General features: G+C 40.7%; 1 protein-coding gene across 5 annotated transcripts in view; it reads left to right on the top strand.

Annotated features, from left to right (window-relative positions):
• LOC113518691 (baculoviral IAP repeat-containing protein 6) overlaps window positions 1-23,035 on the top strand; it is a 54,174-nt gene that overhangs the window by 8,626 nt on the left and 22,513 nt on the right. For 2 of the 5 annotated variants that reach the window (XM_052900737.1, XM_052900735.1), the window contains exons 7-30: window positions 289-3,013; window positions 3,523-3,777; window positions 4,570-4,751; window positions 5,276-5,499; window positions 6,159-6,290; window positions 7,355-7,495; window positions 8,876-9,034; window positions 9,405-9,553; window positions 10,095-10,443; window positions 11,613-11,821; window positions 12,612-12,809; window positions 13,054-13,219; window positions 13,818-14,012; window positions 14,937-15,065; window positions 15,594-15,777; window positions 16,564-16,641; window positions 17,571-17,706; window positions 18,643-18,964; window positions 19,493-19,659; window positions 20,302-20,377; window positions 20,509-20,637; window positions 20,888-21,158; window positions 21,740-21,993; window positions 22,413-22,584. In XM_052900737.1, coding sequence (XP_052756697.1) covers window positions 289-3,013; window positions 3,523-3,777; window positions 4,570-4,751; window positions 5,276-5,499; window positions 6,159-6,290; window positions 7,355-7,495; window positions 8,876-9,034; window positions 9,405-9,553; window positions 10,095-10,443; window positions 11,613-11,821; window positions 12,612-12,809; window positions 13,054-13,219; window positions 13,818-14,012; window positions 14,937-15,065; window positions 15,594-15,777; window positions 16,564-16,641; window positions 17,571-17,706; window positions 18,643-18,964; window positions 19,493-19,659; window positions 20,302-20,377; window positions 20,509-20,637; window positions 20,888-21,158; window positions 21,740-21,993; window positions 22,413-22,584 — 7,002 coding nt within the window. The remainder of the gene's footprint in view (window positions 1-288; window positions 3,014-3,522; window positions 3,778-4,569; window positions 4,752-5,275; window positions 5,500-6,158; window positions 6,291-7,354; window positions 7,496-8,875; window positions 9,035-9,404; window positions 9,554-10,094; window positions 10,444-11,612; window positions 11,822-12,611; window positions 12,810-13,053; window positions 13,220-13,817; window positions 14,013-14,936; window positions 15,066-15,593; window positions 15,778-16,563; window positions 16,642-17,570; window positions 17,707-18,642; window positions 18,965-19,492; window positions 19,660-20,301; window positions 20,378-20,508; window positions 20,638-20,887; window positions 21,159-21,739; window positions 21,994-22,412; window positions 22,585-23,035) is intronic. The other 3 variants (XM_052900738.1, XM_052900736.1, XM_052900739.1) reach the window with 3 other exon arrangements.

Here is a 23,035-nt window from a genome sequence, read left to right as displayed (position 1 = left end):
TATTCAAATATTACAAAGGTTTACGTAGACAAATTAGTAGTAGTCCCTCACGCATTATTAGCAATATACCCGCTAATAATGTGTGAGGGATCACAATGCAAAATTTCATTTAAATCGTTTCAACAGTTTTGAAGATTAACCTGTACAAATAGACAGAATCAAAAAATTTGAAAAAATCTGAATGTGTTCTATATCACTACTAATATCCCTTTGATTCGGTTTTCAGAAATTTGATCTCTACAGTTTTATTATATGTATAGATGATTGTTTTTTTTTTTGTTTTCTTAGCTATGTACGGGATCGAACTCACAGCTATGGCGTTCATCGGCATGACTGGCAAACAGGCAGCTTACCCACAAGCGCAAACAGCCGATAATACAGACAAAGAAACTAGTACTAGTAAAATTAAGCCATCCCTGATATGTGCAGTCACCGTTACAAGAACCAACTCCACGCCATCAGACCAGCCCATCAAAGAAGACTCGAGCAAAGCTCTCTTCGATTCTGGTGTGGACAAGACCAAAGAGAGTGTCCAAGCCATGAATGACCAGAACGAAGCGAAGAGCAACTTTCCAACAACTAATAAAATGCTGTTCCTCCTTACGTATGACATACACAGCTCATCAGCTAACTCCATAACTACTGTTGTTCACACCTCAAACAGTAGCGGCAACTCTAAGCCTGGAGGCAGCAAGAAAGTGTGTACGGTAGCACGAACAGATGACGCGAATATATACGATGAAATATATTTTCAGTATTCAGATGACGACACAGAGCTTCCTCAGTGCACTAGTAGCCTTATAGACGAACAAATAAGTAATGTGATTAATTTGAACGCCTCATCGAGTAAAGAGGATTGCAAAATCTGGGAACCCAAGAAGATAATTTTCACAAAACATTTCAAAGTTTTAACGCCGCCTCCTCCTACAGTTTTATTGCCAGAGCTGCCAGAGTCGGGTCAAGGCAGCATGTTGGATTTTGTGGGGAAAATATCCCAATTGAAGAGTTGGAAGAGTGCTAATTTAGATTCTGTTGGTACTAAACTAGCGGACCAAACAGATGCGGTATTACAACAGGCAGATCCTATTACTCATTATCTCAACATGAATGGACCCCTAGAAATATCCGATTTGAAGTGGTACGAGGGGGGCGAGGGCACTGAAAAAATTAAGGTTACCCCATTCGGTGGTAGCAAAGTGGGAACACAAACAGCAGTCAGTAACAGTAATAATGATGGATTTGATAGTGATCCGCCCCAAGAAGAGGTCGTTTCCCAGGGTATTGCTATCCAGTGCCTAGATCTTCCAATCGGATTAAATCTTAGAAACGATTCCAAAGTCACGCATTTATTACCCACAGAAGACAAGGAGCATTTATTGGTAGTGATATCTTGTATTGAACCTGAAAAAGTAAAAGTTGAAGAGGACGTTGACTGCGACGGTGACGTGAAGATGGACATTGACGACGTTGTAGATGCCTGCGATAAAACAGACAAATGCGATGCAAAAGCATATTTTCTTCTTTATAAAATCAAAAACACAACGTCCATATATACCTTGGAAGAACATCCTGTTACAATGAAAGAATTATCGTTTAACGAGAGTCCTGTAGATCTCTGCCTATTACCTATAGATAAACACGAACAGTATTCTTTTGCTTCTGTTGGTGTCGACGGCGGTTTACGACTATACTCGCTTCCAGAGTTCAAGATGCTGTCAGAGAAGCGAGTCCCTAAAGGGCAATTTACTTCTGTAGTATATTGCGCTTCTGTGGAACGTCTCAGTGTATCCACGAAGCACGGTATGATTTATTTCTACGCTTTAAATAACGCCAAAAAGGACTCGACGGGAGATATCGATGAAGATGAATTTGCTAACATAGACTTTGACATGCTTCAAAAAGCACCTCGGGATGAGGTATGCGGGTCAATTTCGGCACCCGTCATCCTCGCCAATAAGACTGAACTAGACATGGCCGATCTTGAGGCCTTAATATCCTTGACAGGGTTTTATGGTACGAACACAACAGTGCCTTATAGCGCAGTAGTGCCGGGCTTCTGGTGTGAGTTGTCGCCGGCGCAGCGCTCGCGCTCCGACCACCAGAACAACAGGACCTGGCGACTCCAGAACACCTCCTCCACTTGGGACGAACACGTGCTAGAACTAACGCTGCCTTATAGTGTATCTTTAGCTCACGTAGAATTTGGATTTACATTGCATACAACGTGCCCTGTAAATTTACCAATTATACAAGTCACTTTATTGAAACAAAATTTACACGGAATCGGTTATAAAAAAGATGCGTCCTTTGGCCACAGATCGGACTCCCCACAACATTTTCCGACTGTAGAATCTGATATGCCTTCTTTGGAAAACCCTGTAAATAGTGAAGAATATTTACGAGCCCATAATGCCGAAATACTAGCTGGTCCATTATTATTGACGTCTGGTCTGGATTTGTCCCAGCAGTCGGGAAGTTTAATATTAACGAGCCCTAAATTATACAGGGCAAGAGGTAGAACATTTCTAGTTCACATAAAAACATTATTTGATCCCGCTAAAGATATGACCAAAACATCGAGTAAATCGAGTGAGGGTAGTTCTAAGAAATCGACATTTATCGGATGCGATTGGTTGCATCAGATTTCATTGACGGTGCGGGCTAGTCCACACACTGACGTACCGATGGAGCGGCAGCAACGGATAGCGATGTTGGAGTCAAATAGTTTCTTGAACAACCTATTGGGTATAGTTGTGAACAAGGGTGATTCTGAAAAGAAAAAGATCGCATTAGATCTGCTTATTTGGGTGATCTCCATAAGGTTACAGCGGATGCGCCTAGCGAAATCTGAGAAGACGAAAGACAAAGAGGCACAAAACCCCGTGGAGACGCAGCAGTTAGAATGTGTGAGAATAGTCGAGGAACATGTCGATGGTCTTATTAAGAATTGCATTCTGTGCGCTAACAGAAGTATCGCCAAGAAATGTGTCAAGATAATCCTTATCACGAGCGAGTGAGTATAGTTAGTTATATAATTTGTATATCCGTGTTACTTCGAAAACATTCTATAATGTAATGAAACTTTTGAATGGCTACAATTTTTTTTACAGTATAATAACATATAATATAATAGGGAAACAAGATAAAGCTTTTCTTTTTTCCTGTTAGTTGTACAGTTTAGAAATTACTCGTAAATCAAAACAGCCATGTATGTATTAGTGCTTAAACATCAGAAATAGTTCTGGCACCAGTCAAATTTTTATATTAAAAATTTCCAGAAAACCATAAAATTATATAATTTTTATGCAACCTAAAATAGCAAACAAGCTGACGGCCCACCTGATGGAAAATGGTAACTGTCACCTATAGACATGAGCAATACCATGGACATACCAGAATATATTGTTTCGTATTTAATGGTGTGGTTCTCAGACGAAATAAATTTTGTGGAGACGCGGTGTAAATGATTTGCGTTTGATCGCAATCATTACTACTAAAGCTTGGTGAATGTGTGAACGTCAGGGGCGTGAAGCAGCTGCCGAAGCCGTGGAAGTCGTCGTTCGAGCAGACGGTGTCGAGCGGCGTGTGCGCGTGCATCCCGTTCGTGGGCGCGTGCGAGTCGGCGGGCGCGCTGCGCTGGCTGGCGGCGCTGGCGCAGCATGCCGGGCCGCGCGGCGCCGCGCCGCCGCTGATACAGCGCTGCCTGGCGCTGCTGCACGCCACCGCCGGTTGCCTGGCTGCGCGCGCAGACCCATACCACCACCTGCTCCGGGCCAGGTACTATGACCGTACTCAATTTCCGCAAAACATCTCTAAATATATATTTCTCAAACATGCTTGGAAATGTGAGCATTATTTTGACAATCTTCTTCGAGATAAATCAAAATTGCCGTACTGGCCAGATACATGCGGGCAGCGGCCGGCAAAAGTTGTATGAAAATCCATATCTGTCGTATTTTGCGGCCAGATAAATTACTATGTAAACTCATATCTGTCCTGTAATATAAAAATGGAATTACCTTTTACTTCGAAACATGCCTACCAAGGAAGTAACTAATAAAAGGTTTTATTTAAATTTCGAACTGGCTTGCAAATAGAAAGCTGTTTATTAAAAAAAAACAAAGGAACATTATGGCGCGTGAAAAATTATTATTGTTCGTTATTCGTCATTGAACTTAAAAATTAAAATTGTGTTTTTGATTTCCGCGCATTGTTTGAGAAAAGTACTATATAAGCCTTGGCCACAACTAGGCATTGATGGAGTCACGTATGTGTGTGCCTCAGCTACGCCTCAGCCCACATTTGCACGTTCGTCCATCAATGCCTCAGTTGCTGGCTGCTGCAGTAATATACTATATATTAATGTTTCATATTAAATAGTACAAAAAAATGGGCAAACCTTAGTGGATTGCTGGAAATAGAATAAAATGTTTATTAATAGGTAGTTTATTGACATAAATGATATTAGTTACTTTTTCCTTTTTATATGATATGCCCTACATTAATAACAAGAGTATTTTTACGATCAATATTTTCACTGATCTAAAACTATAATAAAATTGTGTCCAGATTTGGGCTGTACGGTCTCCCGCTGGAGCAGACGATTTTCGCATCGGAAGTGCCCGAATTAGGGCGAGGCACATCGTCGCCGGTCACATACGCGAGTGTACTCGCTGGGGATACTAGCGCGCCGCCCCCTCCCAAACCTGACTACCAGCTCAAGGATCTACTTAATTTACCTCCCGATATGGGTAAGTTTCAAACTTTTCGCTTTAGCTTGTTTGTAGTTAAAAATGTATGTATATTCTTTATTGCACTTGTAAATTACATTTATAAATATTGCGAGCAAGGGTGGACTTATTTGACAGAGATCTCTTCCAATCAAACCAATACAGATGGAAAGCATATATATATATATATATATATTATTTTTATACAACTTAGAATGGCAAGCAAGCTGGCGGTCCACCTGATGGAAAGTGGTAACTGTCGCCTATAGTACATGAGCAGTACCATGGACATAACAGAGTATACTGTTTCGCCCATTATACCCCCCATGCGTTGCAATTCTTGAGGGCTCAGGTGTGTTATTCCTCTGTACCCAGTAAATTCACGCCATATCCCACCCTTCAAACCGAAACACAGCCATGCAAATACAACTGCCTCACGGTTGAAACACGAATGGGACAGAGGTACCCAAACAATCGATTTTTGTACAAAGTCTCCCTCTGGTATATATATAAGCTAATGGCCATTTTCAAAATGTGTATGCCAGGTTCGCAAGTGGCCGGCGCCGACTCGAAGTCCCCGATGGCGGCGTGGTGGGCGCAGAGCGAGGGCGTGGGCGTGTTCGGCGCGGGGCTGAGCGAGGCGCAGCCGCTGCACGTGAGCTGCCACGTGGCGTCCGACGGCACCAAGCTGGAGTCCAGCGGCGCGCGCCTGCACGCCGCCGTCGTCAGCGCGCTGCCCGGCGCCCAGCCCGGCGCCGACCCGCATCAGGTACTCTGCCTCCGCCAGCCGCTTCAAGTCCACCTGTAATAATGACGTTTCATAAAGTCTGTCACTAAATGTTAAAACTTTCCTAGTCTTATTTCTGACTTATGCTTAACGCCACGTTACGCCGATTTTCGGTTGCCGATCAACCGCTACAAAATGCCAGTATATCATATATAATTTGCTACTCTCGGGGTTACATAGAAGATCCGTTATTATGTCAAATTAATGCTGCGGAGTACTTGCGACTGGCCTCGGCGATCTTTAGTCAACAGACAATGCTGTATTGTATGTTTTTTTTTTAAATAACGACCACGCGTTGTTAATCATGCGTCAGAAGCTATGTTGAATGTAGTGTTGTATATAGTACAGTGCAATAAGTAGTTATTGGAGCCGATACAAAGGTACTTTTTTTTAAACCTTTCTCTTGACCTAAAATTCCAATATAATATCGCGATATTACTACACAAACTTAAATTGTAATAATATTGACTTAAATGTATTAGAAAATCAGATTAGGTTCTTACAATAAAGATTGTACTGTGATTTCAAATTGAAATTGAAATTTTAAGTATAAGTTTAAAGAAACAGCATCTCAGGATTGATTCCACTATCTAATAGTTGGCACCTATTCATAAACTATATTTATTGTTTGTTTTTTGTAGCTTTGGTCAGCCATGAAAGAAGGGAATAAACAAACATCTCAAGACCCTGATTCCTTAGAGGACGTTGAAAGCTCACTGATGGACTGTGACCCACAGGAGAAATCAGAGTTCTCTGAAGATAAACTATTCAAGGTATACATTACACCTATATTTTATTTAACATATATTTTTTGTTTAAATTATTATATACGTATTTTTATATTGTCCATCATTTAAAAATGGCTGAACCAATATGGCTAAATAATGTTTGTAGTAGTCTGATGAAGGTTTTTACGGGAACAATTATTGGAAAATTTGATTAGAAAGAAGGGGGGAAAATTATTGTTGTATTCAATTTCTATTATAATCAGTGATAAAAACCACATGGTTTTTTTTTTATTAGATTCATTACTTTTTTCAAGTTTTTATTATAATTATAATGCCCTAAAATATATGTCATAATTATGTACTAAATAATTAGTCGATTCCCACTGTCAACAAAGTCAATTTGCAAAGGATTGAAATATATTGGGATTAACAAGATAATGGGCTCGATTCTGAGGCGTCATATCTCTAAACGTATGTCTTAATGTAATATTTTAATTAGATAATTTCACAAAATTATTGTTAAATGGACCATCATAAACTAAATTGATAACATTTTTTTATTGAAATCTATTAATAAATTTAATTAATATTGGTCTTTATACTAGAGATTTTGATATAAAGTTAAAATTTTAACTTTAGAGATAGCTTTAAAGAAATGGCGCCTCAGAATCAGACCCACTGTCTGTTGACTTAACTAGTACTTACTAATATTTGGTTCGTTTTGGTTTAAATGTAGTATTATTGGATACAGAAGGATATGGAATACATCAAAACTAAGTTATAAAAGACAGAGTGGTGGTCGTGTGGTGTGTAGCAAGCATTATGTTAAGGCGCGCGTGGTCGTGGTGCGCAGGAGCTTGTTTAATGGATCATAATGGAATGGTATTTCCGCCTGCGCTAACTGTATACGCTGGCGGGGTACCTGAGGGATATAGGGATAGGTGAGAATGAAAAGGCAGGTCAGTTAGTCCATCGTGATGAATAGACCAGGAATTCAGCACGATGGTTTCCAGGGGGAGCACGTGGAGGTGGACCTGACAGAGTATATTTGTAGTAATAGGACTGGCAGGCCACATTATTAACAATCTCTTTCCCCACCCGGTGCGTAGGAGCAGGAGCAGTGCGGCATCGCGTGGGCGGCGCTGGTGGCGCGGCCGCCGCACCACACGCTCGTCGTCGAGCGCATGCACTCGGGCGCGCGCCGCTACATCGTGCTCGACTTCGGCCGCCGCGTGCGCCTCACGGACCTCGTGCGTACACCTACACCGACACCTACGCCTGCACCGACACCTACGCCTGCACCGACACCTACGCCTGCACCTACACCTGCACCTACACCTACACCTACACCTACGCCTGCACCTACACCTACGCCTGCACCTACACCTGCACCTACACCTACACCTACACCTACGCCTGCACCTACACCTACACCTACACCTACACCTACGCCTGCACCTACACCTACACCACCGCAGCGTCTACCACACCAGCGCTGACACCGATGCCAAAACAAAATAAGGATCGATATACAATAAAGGATTTTGAGTCTCCCGTACTGACGTGGCGCTATCCATCGTTATATAGTGTGGAATAGTCAATTTCTTATGAGAATTGAAATAAAAATTATTGCGATGAATGTGGCGAGTTGAAATAGTGTTACACATTTTTCGGTAGCATTAACATTCAGCTATGTAAAGCTTCTAATTTTTTTATTCATGAAATTTCTGTTCTAAAGATCTAGTTTCACATTTGGTTAACGACTTCAATTTCACTTTGTATATTTTTTTTTATCATTATTATAAAATGCTGAACATAAACTTGCTCCATAACGGGAGTTTTGTTAATAGTTGTCAATTAATGCTTGGCAAGCATGTTGACAACCGCAGTTAGGTTTTGATGATGTTTTATGAGGGATGTTACTGCTCCATCCTTTGACCATTAAGTTCTTTTAGTCGCCTTTTATGACACCCACAGAAAAGGAAAGTGTGGCCTATTCTGCACCTAAGACTACACGGTACCCTTGTATAATATTAGGACACAATTATAGGGAGGACTAACTCATTTGTTCGGGAACCTCTGTGCCACTCATTTTTTTGCCATAAAGCAATTATGCTTGCGTAGTTGTTTCAATTTGAAGGGTGAGATATAGCAGTGAAATTATAGGATAAATGTACGGAGACAACACTATAATTTTCAGAAATGCCATTCGCTCACTACAATATCTACATATGTATAAATTTGAGGATTTTTAAGACTGAATCAAATGAGTTTTTAATTTTTGTTTTTATTTAAGAGACTCCTCTGGTTGGTGCAATTAATTCATGTACCTTCCAGCCAGCTCTATCCCAGGCCATATCCTTGACCTCCCTATATGATATTTTATGTTTAAATAATATTAATAAAGAAACATTTCAAAAGTTAAAATCTATGATTTAAATAAATTAATTTTATTGTAATTATTCATGTTAGCTTTACTCATTTTAAATTCCGTTTGTTTTAAACTAGTTAGGCATGCGGGAATAGTATGACTCGCAATAGTTACTGGTATTATTCAACGATTAAATTTTGTGTAACTTTTTGCATTGTCTTCTATCTTGCTCTTACATTTTTATTATATTTTGACACAGATAATCCCATCATGCTCCGACCTAGTGACCCTGTGTATAGACATTTGGGTGACGAGCGAGGAGACGGACAGCGTGAAGCTTGCCTTCGCCACCGACATCGCGACCAAACATCTTGTGCTCACTGACATACAGCCACCGCCGCTATGTCGTTATATGAAGGTAATTATGGAGTCATATATATATACACATATATATGTGTTTGTAAATTGAATTGACATTTTCCTGCATTTATTTGGTAATGTTATATGATAAATTTATATTTATTATTTATTTATTGAACTTTAATATATCAAGAATGTGAAAATGGCGAACTTAACATCATATGGCGTTATCTTACCAGTCGACCGTAGATAGGAATAACAGAAAATATAGTTGACGGTTATATACGAAAAATGTTGTTATATAATTCGTTGGAGTAGTGTACCATGGGGTTACGATTCTCTAAAAAAAAAGGAAAAAAAATTAAAAAAAATTGGTAAAATAAATAAATTTATTTGAGCATTCATGTTAAAAATATGTTATTATTCAGATAACGACTATAGGGCGGTATGGTATGTCTGCTATGAAGTGCAAGATACCGCTGGGATGGTTCTACGGCGAGATTGCCGACATTACCAACGTGCAGGCCTCCGTCAATGCGCTGAATGCCTTGTATCAAGACTTGACCTGCAGGTTCCGGTGAGTTTACAAATTTTTTTTTTATTATAATTCTACACTAGGTTAAAGGAGTTTTTTCCTTTAACTTTTACCTTTAAATAAGTTTGGGGGGGAAAAGGGATTGTTAGCCAGTTAGGGAGTTTGACAGCCCTATTGCTAGCAATATGCCTTAATTGGTCGACCTCCATGTGGTTCCCCCTAGAAACCATTGTGAACAATTCTTGTTGAATTCGTCACGATGGGCTAACAGACCTACTTCATCCTCACCTATCATCCTTCACTGGTGCCCCGCCGATATATACCGATAGCGCGAGTGGGGCTACTATTCCATTATCATCTATTAAAAAAAAAAAAAAAAACCTTTAAATAAGATATTTTCATATTCTGTGGAGATCTTTATCTTAGAATTTAATATCTAATAGAATGTGGTTTATATTTATTCACAATGTTTTATTTTATTTTTATTAGCTTTTATAAATTCAAGTATGGAATATTTGGTTACAATATATAGATCTGTTTTATCTTTAACGTTTAAAATTATTAAGCATTTATTTTGTTTTAGACTTGCAACTGGAAAACTAATGGACTTGCTGAATCCTTACTTGGAAATGTATAATGGGAACGCAGCACATATGATGGCTTATTTGAACCTGGCAAACGAGACTGATCCTAAAGTAATCGCCGCGTACCAGGAGTGCATAGAACTACAGCAGCAGATGCATACATGTAACAATATACTGAAGAGGCTGCAGAACACCTCGGAGTGCAATGATCAACTGCTCGATATGATCAATAAAGGGAAAGTGACATCCGAAGCGCTCCTAGAACGCGCTTCCACTGACAAGCTGAGGGTTATCAGCGAGACTGTTGTTGATTTGCTGCTGTACTTCTTCTTCCAAATGGGTGATGTGGTGAGTTCATTATTTTGTTTAAAGTGTACTCTTATTTTAATTATTTTAGCTGTTACTAACAACTTATTTTAATTGTAAATTATTCTATGCTGAATATGAATAGGCCTAGTACAAATTAATTATTTGTTCTGGTATTTTTTAGCTGAATTGAACCAAATTTAAAATATTAGTTATAATTGTTTTGTAACTATGTCTTCTAAAAAAGTGATGTGAGATGGTGATATTAAATTTTTTATTTATTTAAATATTACTATATATAAATTGAAATATCAAATAAAGTTGTTACCTAGTCCTCGCACTAGGAGTACTTATATTGTGGGTGGCTAGTTTGCTTTATACTACAGAGAACAATAACAGTTGTATTTTATTAAAACTAGAATTAAAATATTATTTATGTATTATGTATGTATGTTTATTACATACTTTTATAGTAGATCAAGATTGTAACTTTTCATGTAAATATTTTGAAATATGCTTTACATGTTATTTTGAGACTTTTGGTTAAAAATAGTACATTACTGCAGCAACCAGAAACTGAGGCATTGATGGACGCATGTGCAAATGTGGGCCGAGGCGTAGCCGAGGCACATATACGTGAGTCCATCAATGCCTAGTTGTGGCCAAGGCTTGTATAGTACTTTTCTCAAACAATGCGTGGAAATAAAAAAAAAACACAATTTTACTTTTTAAGTTCAATGACGATAATGAACTATAATAATTTTTCACGCGCCATAATGTTCCTTTTTTCTTCAATAAACAGCTTTTTATTTGCAAGCCAGTTCGAAATTTAAATAAAACCTTTTCTTAGTTACCTCCTTGGTAGCCATGTTTCAAAGTAAAAGGTCATTCCATTTTTAAATTACAAGACAGATATGAGTTTACATAGTAATTTATCTGGCCGCAAAACACAATAGATATGGATTTTCATACAACTTTTGGCGGCCGTTGCCCGCATGTATCTGGCCAGTACGGCAATTTTGATTTATCTCTAAGAAGATTGTCAATATAATTTTTACATTTCCAAGCATGTTTGAGAAAATGTTATATATTTACTGTAAGGAGTGTTCAGAGACACTCTTTTGTGTGGTTTTGTGGTGGGGATGACATGTTTGAAACGAGTGTTGATAACGAGACGTGTGGTGTGGTGGTGTGGTGGTGTGCGTGCGCAGGCGGCGCCGGGTCCGGCGGCGGAGGTGAGCGCGGAGTGGTGCGCGCGCGTGGCGCCGCTGCTGCGCTGGTGGGGCGGGCGCGCGGCGGCCGCGCTGGCCGCGCTGCTGGCGCGCCTGTGCGGCCGCGCCGCCTGGTGGGGCGCGCACCTCGCCGACACGCTCACCGACGCCTTCGCCGCCGCCGACGCGCCGCCGCTCGCGCTCGACAGGTACGCGCTATACACGCACGCACTATACACACACGCACACACACGCACACGCACGCACACGCATTCACATCAAGTAACAAAAATAACTGTCACAGTATGTTTGTTAGATTCCCGTTGTGTGTTTATATATAGGCTATATATATAAAAAATAGTCTATATATATATTAAAAATAAACATACCATATATAAAATTGTTACAAATGAACATGAAGTCAATAATGTTATATATATATATATATATGTAACTTACATCTTCACTTATTGTAATTTTATATCCTATTTTTTTTCTTTTATTCACTCTTTTCATATGTGAAAGAATATTAACAATAATATCTCCATCATTTATGAAATACTAGTTTAAATACGGCTCGAAAGATCATATGAATGTATAGTTATTTACTTATTAAACCCGTCAGGCATTTATTTACACTAATATTTAGTAGTGGTATTTTTTTTATGGATCAAAATGGTTTAGTAACCCCGCCTGCGCTAACAGGATACGCTTGCGGAGCACCAGTGAAGGGTGATAGATGAGAATGAAAACAGGCCAGTTAGCCCATTATGATCAATTCATCAGGAATTAACCATGATAGTTTCCAGGGGGAACCACAAGGAGGTTGACCTGTTTGGGTATATTGCTAGCAATGGGATGCTCAGTCTCCATTACTAACAATCCCTTAACCCCCCTTAGTAATGGTATTACATATGTGCAATTTGGAGCAATATTTCAAAATGTTACATGATAATGGAAAGTAGTGGTAAAGAGTTGATGATGTGTGGGCGTGCACAGATGCCTGGTACTGGTGATGTACATGTGTCGCAAGAGCCTCTACGCGCATCGATCGGCGGAGAACGGCGTGGCTGCTGCGCTGGCGACACGCGCGCTGGCGCTGGTACGGGCGGCGCGGCCGCAGCCCGCACTCACCGCCGCCGTGCTCACCGCGCTCGCCTCCGTGCTCGACACCGTCGCCGCCAACAGACATGCCAGGTACCTCCACCGAAAACAATTATCTCCACCTTCACAGCTGCTACGGCTTTTTATAAAATGTTACATCTTATCAACAATTCTAGTAAATAAATTTCGATTAAATATAACGTGTTAGGGAAGGAGTGGTGAAGAGGGAAAGAGACACATTGACTTTCAAGAGGTGGCCGTTTGAGAATATTGTGTTATAATATATTATCTATATAATAAACGTGAGATGAGTCTATAACCTGTTAAACCTCATCAGATGGGACTGGGTGACGGGTGGTCGCGCGGGCAGCGGCGGCGAGGGTTCGAACCTGTCCCCGCGGACCGCCGAGTGCCAGCTGCACCACCGGAAGCTGCACAAGAAGCTCTTGCACCAGATGCACGATGCGGACACCAAGCGTGGCAAACAGGCCGCCCTCGAGGACGTGAGTCGCATATACACTCAACATTTCACGTGTCTTTGATCATATTTTTATAAATCTATAATATTTATTTGAAATAGGCACACCAACAGTATACATATTATACATGAATTAAATAATATTCTTTGTGTAGCATGTTTATATGCATACTTATACTAGGTGTACATAACATTGACTATAGATTACATACATGTAATTACATGTTACAGTACAATTAATATAATAAATTTACAATTACATATTTATACTAACTTATATCTATACTAATTTTGTAAAGAAGAAAGATTTCATTGGTTGTTTGTAATATATAAAATTTGAGTATATCACTCAAAAACTACTAAACCAAAGTTAAAAGATCTTTCACCAATAGAAACTATCATATTATTTTCGAAAATTCCATCTATTCATGCGAAGCCGGGTCGAGTTGCTAGTGCTGGATAATTGAAACATTAATTGACTTTTTTCTGTTCGAGATCATATGCAATTTAAACCATACCATCATATTTGTTGTATTTCTATTGTTAAAATATTTTTGTTATTTGTCAGCTAGCTATGGTCAATAAATATGCTAAGTGACCTGACGGAGTGGGTTGTGTTACAGCGCGGTCGTTACAGTGTGAAAACTCGACTGACACAGAACAACAAGCGCGGCGGGCGAGCGGGCGACGGCATGAGCGAGGCGCTCGCCCGCGTGATCCCGCCGCCGCTCGGCGCCGCGCTCGCCAGCGCGCTCGTCGCGCACATGCTCGCCGCCGACAGCTCCGCCGACGGCGACGTGCTGCTGCTCTGCGCCAAGGTAGGCTCGCGCGCCTACACCGGCGAGCTGTATCTACACACCTGCTAAAGTGTAAAATAAAGAACCGTACAATACAAAATTCAGTTTTGCTTCTCTGTAAATAAGGCTTAATTATACTACGAATGGGTTTAATCTTGCAAAGTAAAAGTAAAGAAAATACAAATATTAATTTATAGAAAATATAGATATATATGGGGGGGGGGGTCTCGTTGACTTGTATAAGGTCGCCATTTGAGAATGTTCTATTATAATATATTATTACGTTTATTACGTGAGAAATCTATAAAATAGGATTATTACATACATACATATCTGTCACGCCTGTCTCCCATTAGGGTAGGCAGAAACAATGGAACGCCAAATGCTTCGATTCAAACAAACCTCTTTCGCTTCTTCCACATTCATCATCTTTTCATACACGCTCGCCGGTTACGGGTACTTTTAATTTGGCCCTTCTTCAGCATGTTACTTATTTGGTCGACATACGTCCGTCTAGGGCGGCCTCTACCGACATCTCCATTCATTCTTGCTCGATAAATCTCTTTCGTAATTAATCTTTCGTCCATCCTCTCCAAATGGCCAAACCAACGCAACATTCCTTTTTCCATTTTTGTCACTACATCGTCTTTCAGTCCACACTTCTCTATTGTATATAATAGGATTATTTCATGAAATAGCGACATACGCTGCCTTGTCCTTTCTCATGCGAGCGTTGGCCGAAAAACTCTATCAATTGATTTGTCTGCACCTTACTGTTCTGCTGTATATAATAGATTTAGTTTGCAGATATTGTCTGACAGGTACCTGACTGATATGTCTAATGATGAATAATTTATGAGTATATAAACAGTGTCTCAATAATATATCTGTTTTTACGTTATTTTGTTCATTTTGATCACAAGAGCTGGTGTTGGTGTATGACAGGTCGTGGGCCGGCTGTGTGCGCTGTGCGGCGGGGCGGCGCTGCTGGAGCCCGCCAGTATTCTGGGGCTGGCGCGTCTCGCTGTCACCTTGCCGCCCTGGCCCAGACACGCGCTCACCACGCTGCTGCAGGTGTGTACCCCATAATCATAGTACTACTCTACACTTCAGACACATTTATGTGCTCGTTTGTTTGTTTCCCAGATAAAAAAAATAAGAAATATAAATAAATGCTATTCTTTTTGTTTAATTTTCTAAACGATTTTACTTTATTTTTTCATGTTGTGTATTAATTTCCTGGTCGTCTACTACGATATCACGGGGACGACATAGAGTGGTGTCGCATTGTATTTTTATCCCGTTGTTTCACAGATAACATGTTGCCTAATATACAATGCTATAGTTAATAGATAGATAGATCGATAAACACTTTATTTGAGCCATTTATGACACACGTAAATTAATAAATGAATTTATACAATCAAATTATTTTCTTACTAAATTATTAAAACATTTTTTATATATAAAACAAAACATAAAATACTAATAATATTGAGGTAAATTGCAAATAAGTAGTCACAATGTAATGAACAAAAATGTTTGTGTAAATTTTATTGTTTTGTTGTTGGTATATCCTGATATGTTTTTTTTTTATTATAGGACCTAGTAGAATACGAGAGCTCGGAGAGCAACACGAGCCCGAGCGAGGAGTCGTGGTGCGGAGGCGGCGGCGGCGGCGGCGGCAGCGGCAGCGACGGCGGCGTGCGCGTGCGCATCACGCGCTCGTTCGCGGGGCCCGGCTTCGGGAAGGCGCCGCGCCGCGGCAAGGGCGCCTCCGTAGCAGGTCAGTTGGCACTCACCGATACCTTTTACCGTAAGGTGGTTGCTATATGTGCTTACTAGTAAAATACGGCTTGTAACGGCTTGGGCGAAGGGATTAGTTGTAGATCTAGCGGCCTCATTGTTGTCGATGTACCCTGTTAGCTTGATCTCTACGTGGTCTGCCTTGAAAACCATCCTGGGTAAATCCAGGTGCATTGGACACGACAGGACAACTGATCTGCTTTAGGCCTCACCTATCATCACTCACTGATACCTCGCTAGTATATAGCGATAACACAGGTGAAGGTATCACTCCGTTTTCATTGATAAAAATATGAGGAAACCTCATCGTTTCCAGAATGTGCATGGCTGAATAAATTTAAATGAAATAATATAGACCATATTTTGGAATAATATGTAGGATATTTTGTTCTATTAAACATCTATTCCGCAGTGACAACCGTATACAAGTGCAATCATACTAAACAGTGTAAAATTTACAGTTTTATTGGTTGCTATTCTTTTCCCATAAAATCACAATAATTTGTATTTATCTATTTATATATTAGTAAGTTTATCAATTCAGGATAAGTTCACAGACGTAACATAATGACATCTTGATATATCATATAAATATCAGCAAACACATACATTATAACGGCTTAATAAAATAAACCTTATACACTAATAAATAAAGATTATAAAATCGCTTTGCTCACAGCTTGCTAGGGTTCGCACCAATTTTATTTATAAATAAATAAAAAATAAAAGAAAAAATAAAAATTTGACGCGGTGCATTTCGTTGCAGATGTGTTAGCGGATAGTTTCGGTCTGGCGAAGAGTAGCAACTTTAGCAAGCCGAAAATTATACCACAAGGTCTCACAAGTAAGATGTCAGCCCTGTGCCGCTTGCCTTGTATTCGGTTCGCACTGATGTTACGCTAACGCGGTGACATGTGGCCAATCCTTTTGTCGCTTGCACTATTTGCTCGCTGGTCGCTTACATCGACTCACACTACACTAATTTAGTTTACGTCAGTTTTTTTAAGACTGGAGTAGGTTATCTTCATTTATCAACGAATTTATCCATAGATTCGATATCGCTACCGCGCGTATTAATATATATACAGAATAATACGCACAACGTTAAGCGTCTTGTTTGTTCTCATGTGTAATCTAATGAATACAGGTGTATTTTTAGATTAATTTACCTTTTGTCATGGTGGGATGGGGGGGAGGGGGCTGGCATGATTTTTTTGTAGAAGAATGTAGGTAAAAATTATTTAAATTACTTTTTTGTTGTCTGGTTGTTTTAAATATATAGAAATATTTTTATATACCACTATATGATATAAAATATATTTGTATATAATATTATGTGACATTTTTGTTTCGTTCATGTAGTATATTTTTTAATGAACCATTTATTATTACATATAATAGAAAGTAAAAATATTTTCATCCCTATATTTATCTAAAATGACAAAATTTTCATCGTACCTTCGATAAAACTGTTTATAACTACTCTTCTCCATCTAAAGGTTGCCTGAAAGAGATCGCATTAGCGATAAGGCCGCCCATTGTTTTGCCAGTGTGAAACATTTCTTGTAATTGTTTGTATCTATTTATAATATGTTTACTATTGGAGGAAACAATAAAGAGAGAGAGAGAGAAATCTATTATGAAATACCAGATATGTAATAATTTGGCATTTAATTTTTGTTATTATTATTTATTATTACATTATTCCTTGTATTTGGCCATTTGAAAAACTTACAATATGTATTTTATATATTTTTCTTATTTTAATTGTAGATATTATGAAAGATATGGTGGACCAGATGACTGCGGAATCTGAGGACTCGGAGTCTGAAGAGAAACTGGAGCAGTACATTTTTGTACCATTCAAGAAGGAGAGCAAATCGAAGACTACTGTTGATAATAGTAACAGGTACAATATGTTAGTCTTCTCTTTTATATAAAAATCATCTGTCATTGTGTTTGTTTATGATAATCGTTGAAACATCATATTGATTCTAATGAAATTTTGTATATGTGTAATAAGTTTGTTCTAACTTAAGAGGTAGGATAGTTTTATCTTGACAACAAAAACGAATTTGTTTTTGTTGTCGAGTCAGTTAATATTTATTTCTCAAACATGCTTGGAAATGTGAGCATTATTTTGACAATCTTCTTTGAGATAAATTAAAATTGCCGTACTGGCCAGATACATGCGAACAGCGGCTGGCAAAAGTTGTATGAAAATCCATATCTGTCGTGTTTTGCGGCCAGATAAATTACTATTTAAACTCATATCTGTCCTGTAATTTAAAAATGGAATGATCTTCTTTTGAAACATGGTTACCAAGGAGGTAATTAATAAAAGGTTTTGTTTAAATTTCGAACTGGCTTGCAAATAGAAAGCTGTTTATTAAAAAAAAAAGATCATTATGGCGCGTGAAAAATTATTATTGTTCGTTATTCGTCATTGAACTTAAAAAGTAAAATTGTGTTTTTGATTTCCGCGCATTGTTTGAGAAAAGTACTATACAAGTCTTGGCCACAACTTGGCATTGATGGAGTCACGTATGTGTGCCTTAACTACGCCTCGGCCCACATTTCCACGTTCGTCCATCAATGTCTCAGTTGCTGGCCGCTGCAGTAATGTACTATTTATTTATAAAAAGAAAACTAAGACTTATTCATATAAAAAAAAATCAAGATAACAACAATGAAACCATTTATAAGTTTTCATCAATAAATACAATGTACATAATTTAACAGTGCCTGCCTCGGATAAATATTGTATGTAATTTCGGTAAATTGTATTCGCCGTGTAATACATTTGTTGTTTTGTTTTAATAACCGAGCGGTGGTGTGTTGTCAGCGTGGTGTCGAGCTGCACGGACGCGCGGCTGGAGAGCGGCGCGGGCGGGTGCGGGGGCGCGGGCGGCGCGGGCGAGGCGCTCGCTCGCCGCGCGCTGCTCGCCACGGGCGGCGCGCTCGCGCATGCGCTGCGGGCGCCGCACGTGCCGCCGCCGCCGCCGCCGCCGCCGCCGCCCGCGCACACCGAGCCCGGCGACGCGGCCGCGCCCGCCGCCACACCCACACCTACACCCACACCCACCGCGCACCCGCGCTCACACCCGCCGCTCACGCACACGCTCTACGACGTCTTCCGGCACCTGGCGCTCGAATTCCACTATCAGGTATGTCTCGCAATTAACCCCTCCAGCGTTTATGCATCATACGCTGTACCGAACAATAATGTGCTACCGCGCGCTAATGCAACAGCGTCCGTTGTATAATTTAAATTTACAGCGTCGTTTTCATTAAATTTATATAGGTCATTCATTTATGTACGTAATAAATCCGTTTATCCATAACCTCTAATCGAAATTTGGTAATTTCAAAAATCGGTGACGCAGTGAGTGTAACGAACTAGTCTAGAGCTGATCGCTCCACGGGTAATATCATGCAATATACCTATATAAAGTACTAGCGGCCAGCTCCAACTCAATTCCTGATGAATTAATCATGATAGGCTAACTGGCTTGTTTTCATTCTCATCTATCATTCTTCACTAGTGCTCCGCCAGTGTATCCCGTTAGCGCAGGCGGAGTTACCATACCATTTTCACCCATAAAAAAAACACGCCAGAGGCAATTCAAAAGCGAAATAGCAGCAGTGTGATGAAATTATGACTGTAATTATATTGTGAGGGTGTTGTGTGGCAGATGGACTGCACGTTCATGGAGAACGTGGTGTCGCTGTGGCTGACGCTGAACGGGTCGTCGTGGGGCGGCGGCGCGTGGTCACAGGCGGCACTGGCGCTGCCCGCCGACGCGCCGCGCATCCGCCTCGCCTCCGACACCGTCAACGCGCTCCTGCACTCGCTCTGCACGTACGTCACTCCCCCTACCGGCCACCGCCTTCCACCAGGGGGTCTACCATGAAATTAAATTCCGTATTTTCGAACTCAATTTCGTGTTTTTATTCATACCGAAATCGGACCAGTAAATGAAGCTTAATATTTGGTTTATCGTAGATTTTACCATAAAAGTTCAAAGAAATTATGTTCTATCAGCTTTAATAGTATGTATTATGTAATTTTAATATTGGCCTCGAAATCTTGGAAAACATTTCATGGTAGGCCATCAAGATAAATTGACTTTAATGAGTCTGTTTAATGTAAGTTTTCTTGACCAGACCAGCACAATGGTCAATAATATTACCACCAAAACGTTTCGTAAATATACCAAATTTCAGCACAATCTGACGCCAGCAAGTAATTATAAATAAGTTGCGAAATTTGTTTGGAAGGATTTCCATAATATTACAAGTTTAATAAAAAATAATACTATTTATTTGGCACTGCAATGGCTGCATTGAATGGCTGCAGTGCCAAATAGTAACCAACAAATTCACATTATGTTAGTAAGGATGTACTTACACATTTACTAATTACTACTATTACTAATTTAGTATCTGTATAAGACACTGCCTGTCTCTACCTTAATTTGACATTACTTTTTCCTGCTTTCAGGTTGGAAAACATATCACTTAGATGTTGGGTGTTGTCCATGCAAGCATTGGCATGGATTGCAAGCTTGCCATTACAGGTACATTTAATTTTGTTATCTCTGTATTAATATTAAGATGTATATTATTATTTGTCAGTAATGTCGTTAATAAGTGTATTAATTATATAAATTTGGTTAATAAGTTTTGTGTTATATATTGTGATATATAGACGGAGGGCAGCACTCAGACTATGGGTCGCGTGATACTGGAATGCGAGCATTTCGTACCGGCTGTCGTCCGATTCATCACCATGAACGTCAACACGGACGGTGCGGTCGCCTCGTCCGAACCTTATCTCGTGAGTATTCGTCAGCGCCATGGTCGTTTTAGTAATTGTGTTAATGTTCTATAATCTTGGTGCCACATTTAACAGATTTTTCGTAGTCGATTTTTAGTTTTGAAAGATCGGCGACCAAATGTAATTTGTGTTTCGTAGTGTTCTTTTAAAATGGATCTTACGTGAAGATACTGAAAGTATCAAATGGTGTGGCGGTCCGTCGCCGGTGACAGAGCGGTTACGTAATTGATATGATTGTGGCGGCGGGCAGGGCGGCGTGAGCATCGGCGCGGGCGCGGGCGCGGCGTCGGCGCTGCACTCGGTGTTGTCGCGCGTGGTGTGCGCGCGCGGCGCGGCCGGCGCGCTGGCGGCGCTGCGCATGGTGTGCGGCGTGTGGCGGCGCGACGCCGACGCGCCCGCCGCGCCGCCCGCGCTCGCCGCGCCCGACCTGCACGCCACGCTGCTGCGCCTCGCGCACCCGCTGCTGCAGCTGCTCGCCGGCCGCCACGCGCACCACGCGCTCGCGCTCTTCGACACCGTCGGTCAGTACTACATACTAATACACAATACTGTGCACTTAATTAATGGAGGCTGTAACAAAGGCAAAGTAGATGGTAACTCCCTTATGCTATATTATACGCTCGCGAGGTACTTATTCACAATGATAGGAGGAAATGAAGTCATTTCATTGCTCATCATAATGGTATCATCAGAAATTTAATGTGCTTTTTCTGGTTGGTCATATTCATGGACTTAATGGCTGAGGGATATTCATTCTATTTGCTTAAGACAGTGTGATCGTATGTTGTGCTATAACAAATAAATAAATAGTGGTTTTTTAGAATACTGAGAATGTCTATTGGCGTGAATTTACTGGGTACAGAAGAATAACATCTGAGGCCTTAGGAATGGCAACACATAGGGGGTATCATGGGCGAAACAGTATACTCTGTTATGTCCATGATACTGCTCATGTCTATAGGCGACGGTTACCACTTTCCATCAGGTGGGCCGTTAGCTTGTTTGCCATTCTAAGTTGCATTAAAAAAGACTATATATTGCGAAGACAGAACCACTAGTTGTGATTATTAACGGCATAACACGGCGATGGTGCTGCATGCAGCGCACCTGTCGTCGTGGTGGGTGCGCGAGAGCTGCGGGCGCGGCGCGGAGGCGGGCGGCGAGGCGCGGCTGTCGGGGCTGCTGGCGGACGTGCTGGGCGGCGGCGGCGCCGGCGCCGCGCGCCGCGCCCCGCTGCGCCGCTCCGTGCTGGCGCAGCTGCTGCACTACTGCCACCGCCTGCTCGCCGTGCCGCTCGCCGCGCACCACCACCACGCGCACCACGCGCAACACGCGCAGCACACGCAACACGCCGCGGTATGTACCATACTATCATATTATTACTACATTTTCGCTTTTAATCCTCATATTAATTTTTTAATAGAAATTACATTGTATTGCCGTGTAGTCCTAGTATGATATAGGCCATTCCCTTCCTCTTCCGTAGGTCTTGTAAAAAGCGACTAAGGAATCTTATTAGTTGAGGGACAGGCACCTGCATTCCTCTTAGAACATCACCAAAACGTAACTGAGGTTTCTAATCTGCCTGTCATGCGATGATAACTGGCAAATAATTTGGGGTAGGCCTATGTCATGTTTAGTAGTGGACAGTAAATGGTTGATATGAAAATTCAAACATTAGTAATCACAATGAAAATACTTCCACAAATGCACTATAATGAATAATAATTTGTTTTGAATTGATAATGCCACTAAAGATGTTGTCGCGTGTCCAGTCGTCGTCATCCAACTCGGCGGCGGGGTCGAGCGCGGCGACGAGCATGGAGGCGGCGAGCTCGTCGCAGACGGACGAGAGCAAGGCGCAGCACAGCGCGCCGCCCGACGCCACCAACGTGGAGGACGAGCGCAAGCAGCAACAGGCGCGCGCGCCCTGCGTCGCAGACACAGGTACGTTACTTCTTAAACCTTACATTACATACTCCGAGATACAATGTCTTCATACAGATGCTTCGAGATAAGCGGCTCAACTTTTTCATACAATTGTGCGTGATACATAGTTATGAGTGATTAATTTATAAATTCTATATTTGTTTTGTCTTATAACTTCTGTATCTTTTTAATGCATATACACTCATTTATTAAATAATACGTCATGATACATTGTATGCATTAGTATATAGAACACTAATAAAGAAACCGAGTCAGCTAACTTGACAATTAGCTGACAAAATGTTGACCCGTTTTTAAGACTCGATACTCTATCTATATAATCTAAGTTTATATGGTATTAGAATCGTTTTAAAATTATACACTTGTTGGTTATGTTTTTAAAGCTTACTCAGACCTGAACTCAATGGCCCGAACCTTGGAACACTTGGTATTCATGCCTTTCTGAAAA

This window comes from Galleria mellonella, unplaced genomic scaffold (genome assembly GCF_026898425.1).
Source record: "Galleria mellonella isolate WM207_F2 unplaced genomic scaffold, CSIRO_AGI_GalMel_v1 utg65, whole genome shotgun sequence".
NCBI classification, from domain to species: domain Eukaryota; kingdom Metazoa; phylum Arthropoda; class Insecta; order Lepidoptera; family Pyralidae; genus Galleria; species Galleria mellonella.
Note: the sequence above shows the minus strand (reverse complement) of the source record. Positions and strands in the feature narration are given on the sequence as shown.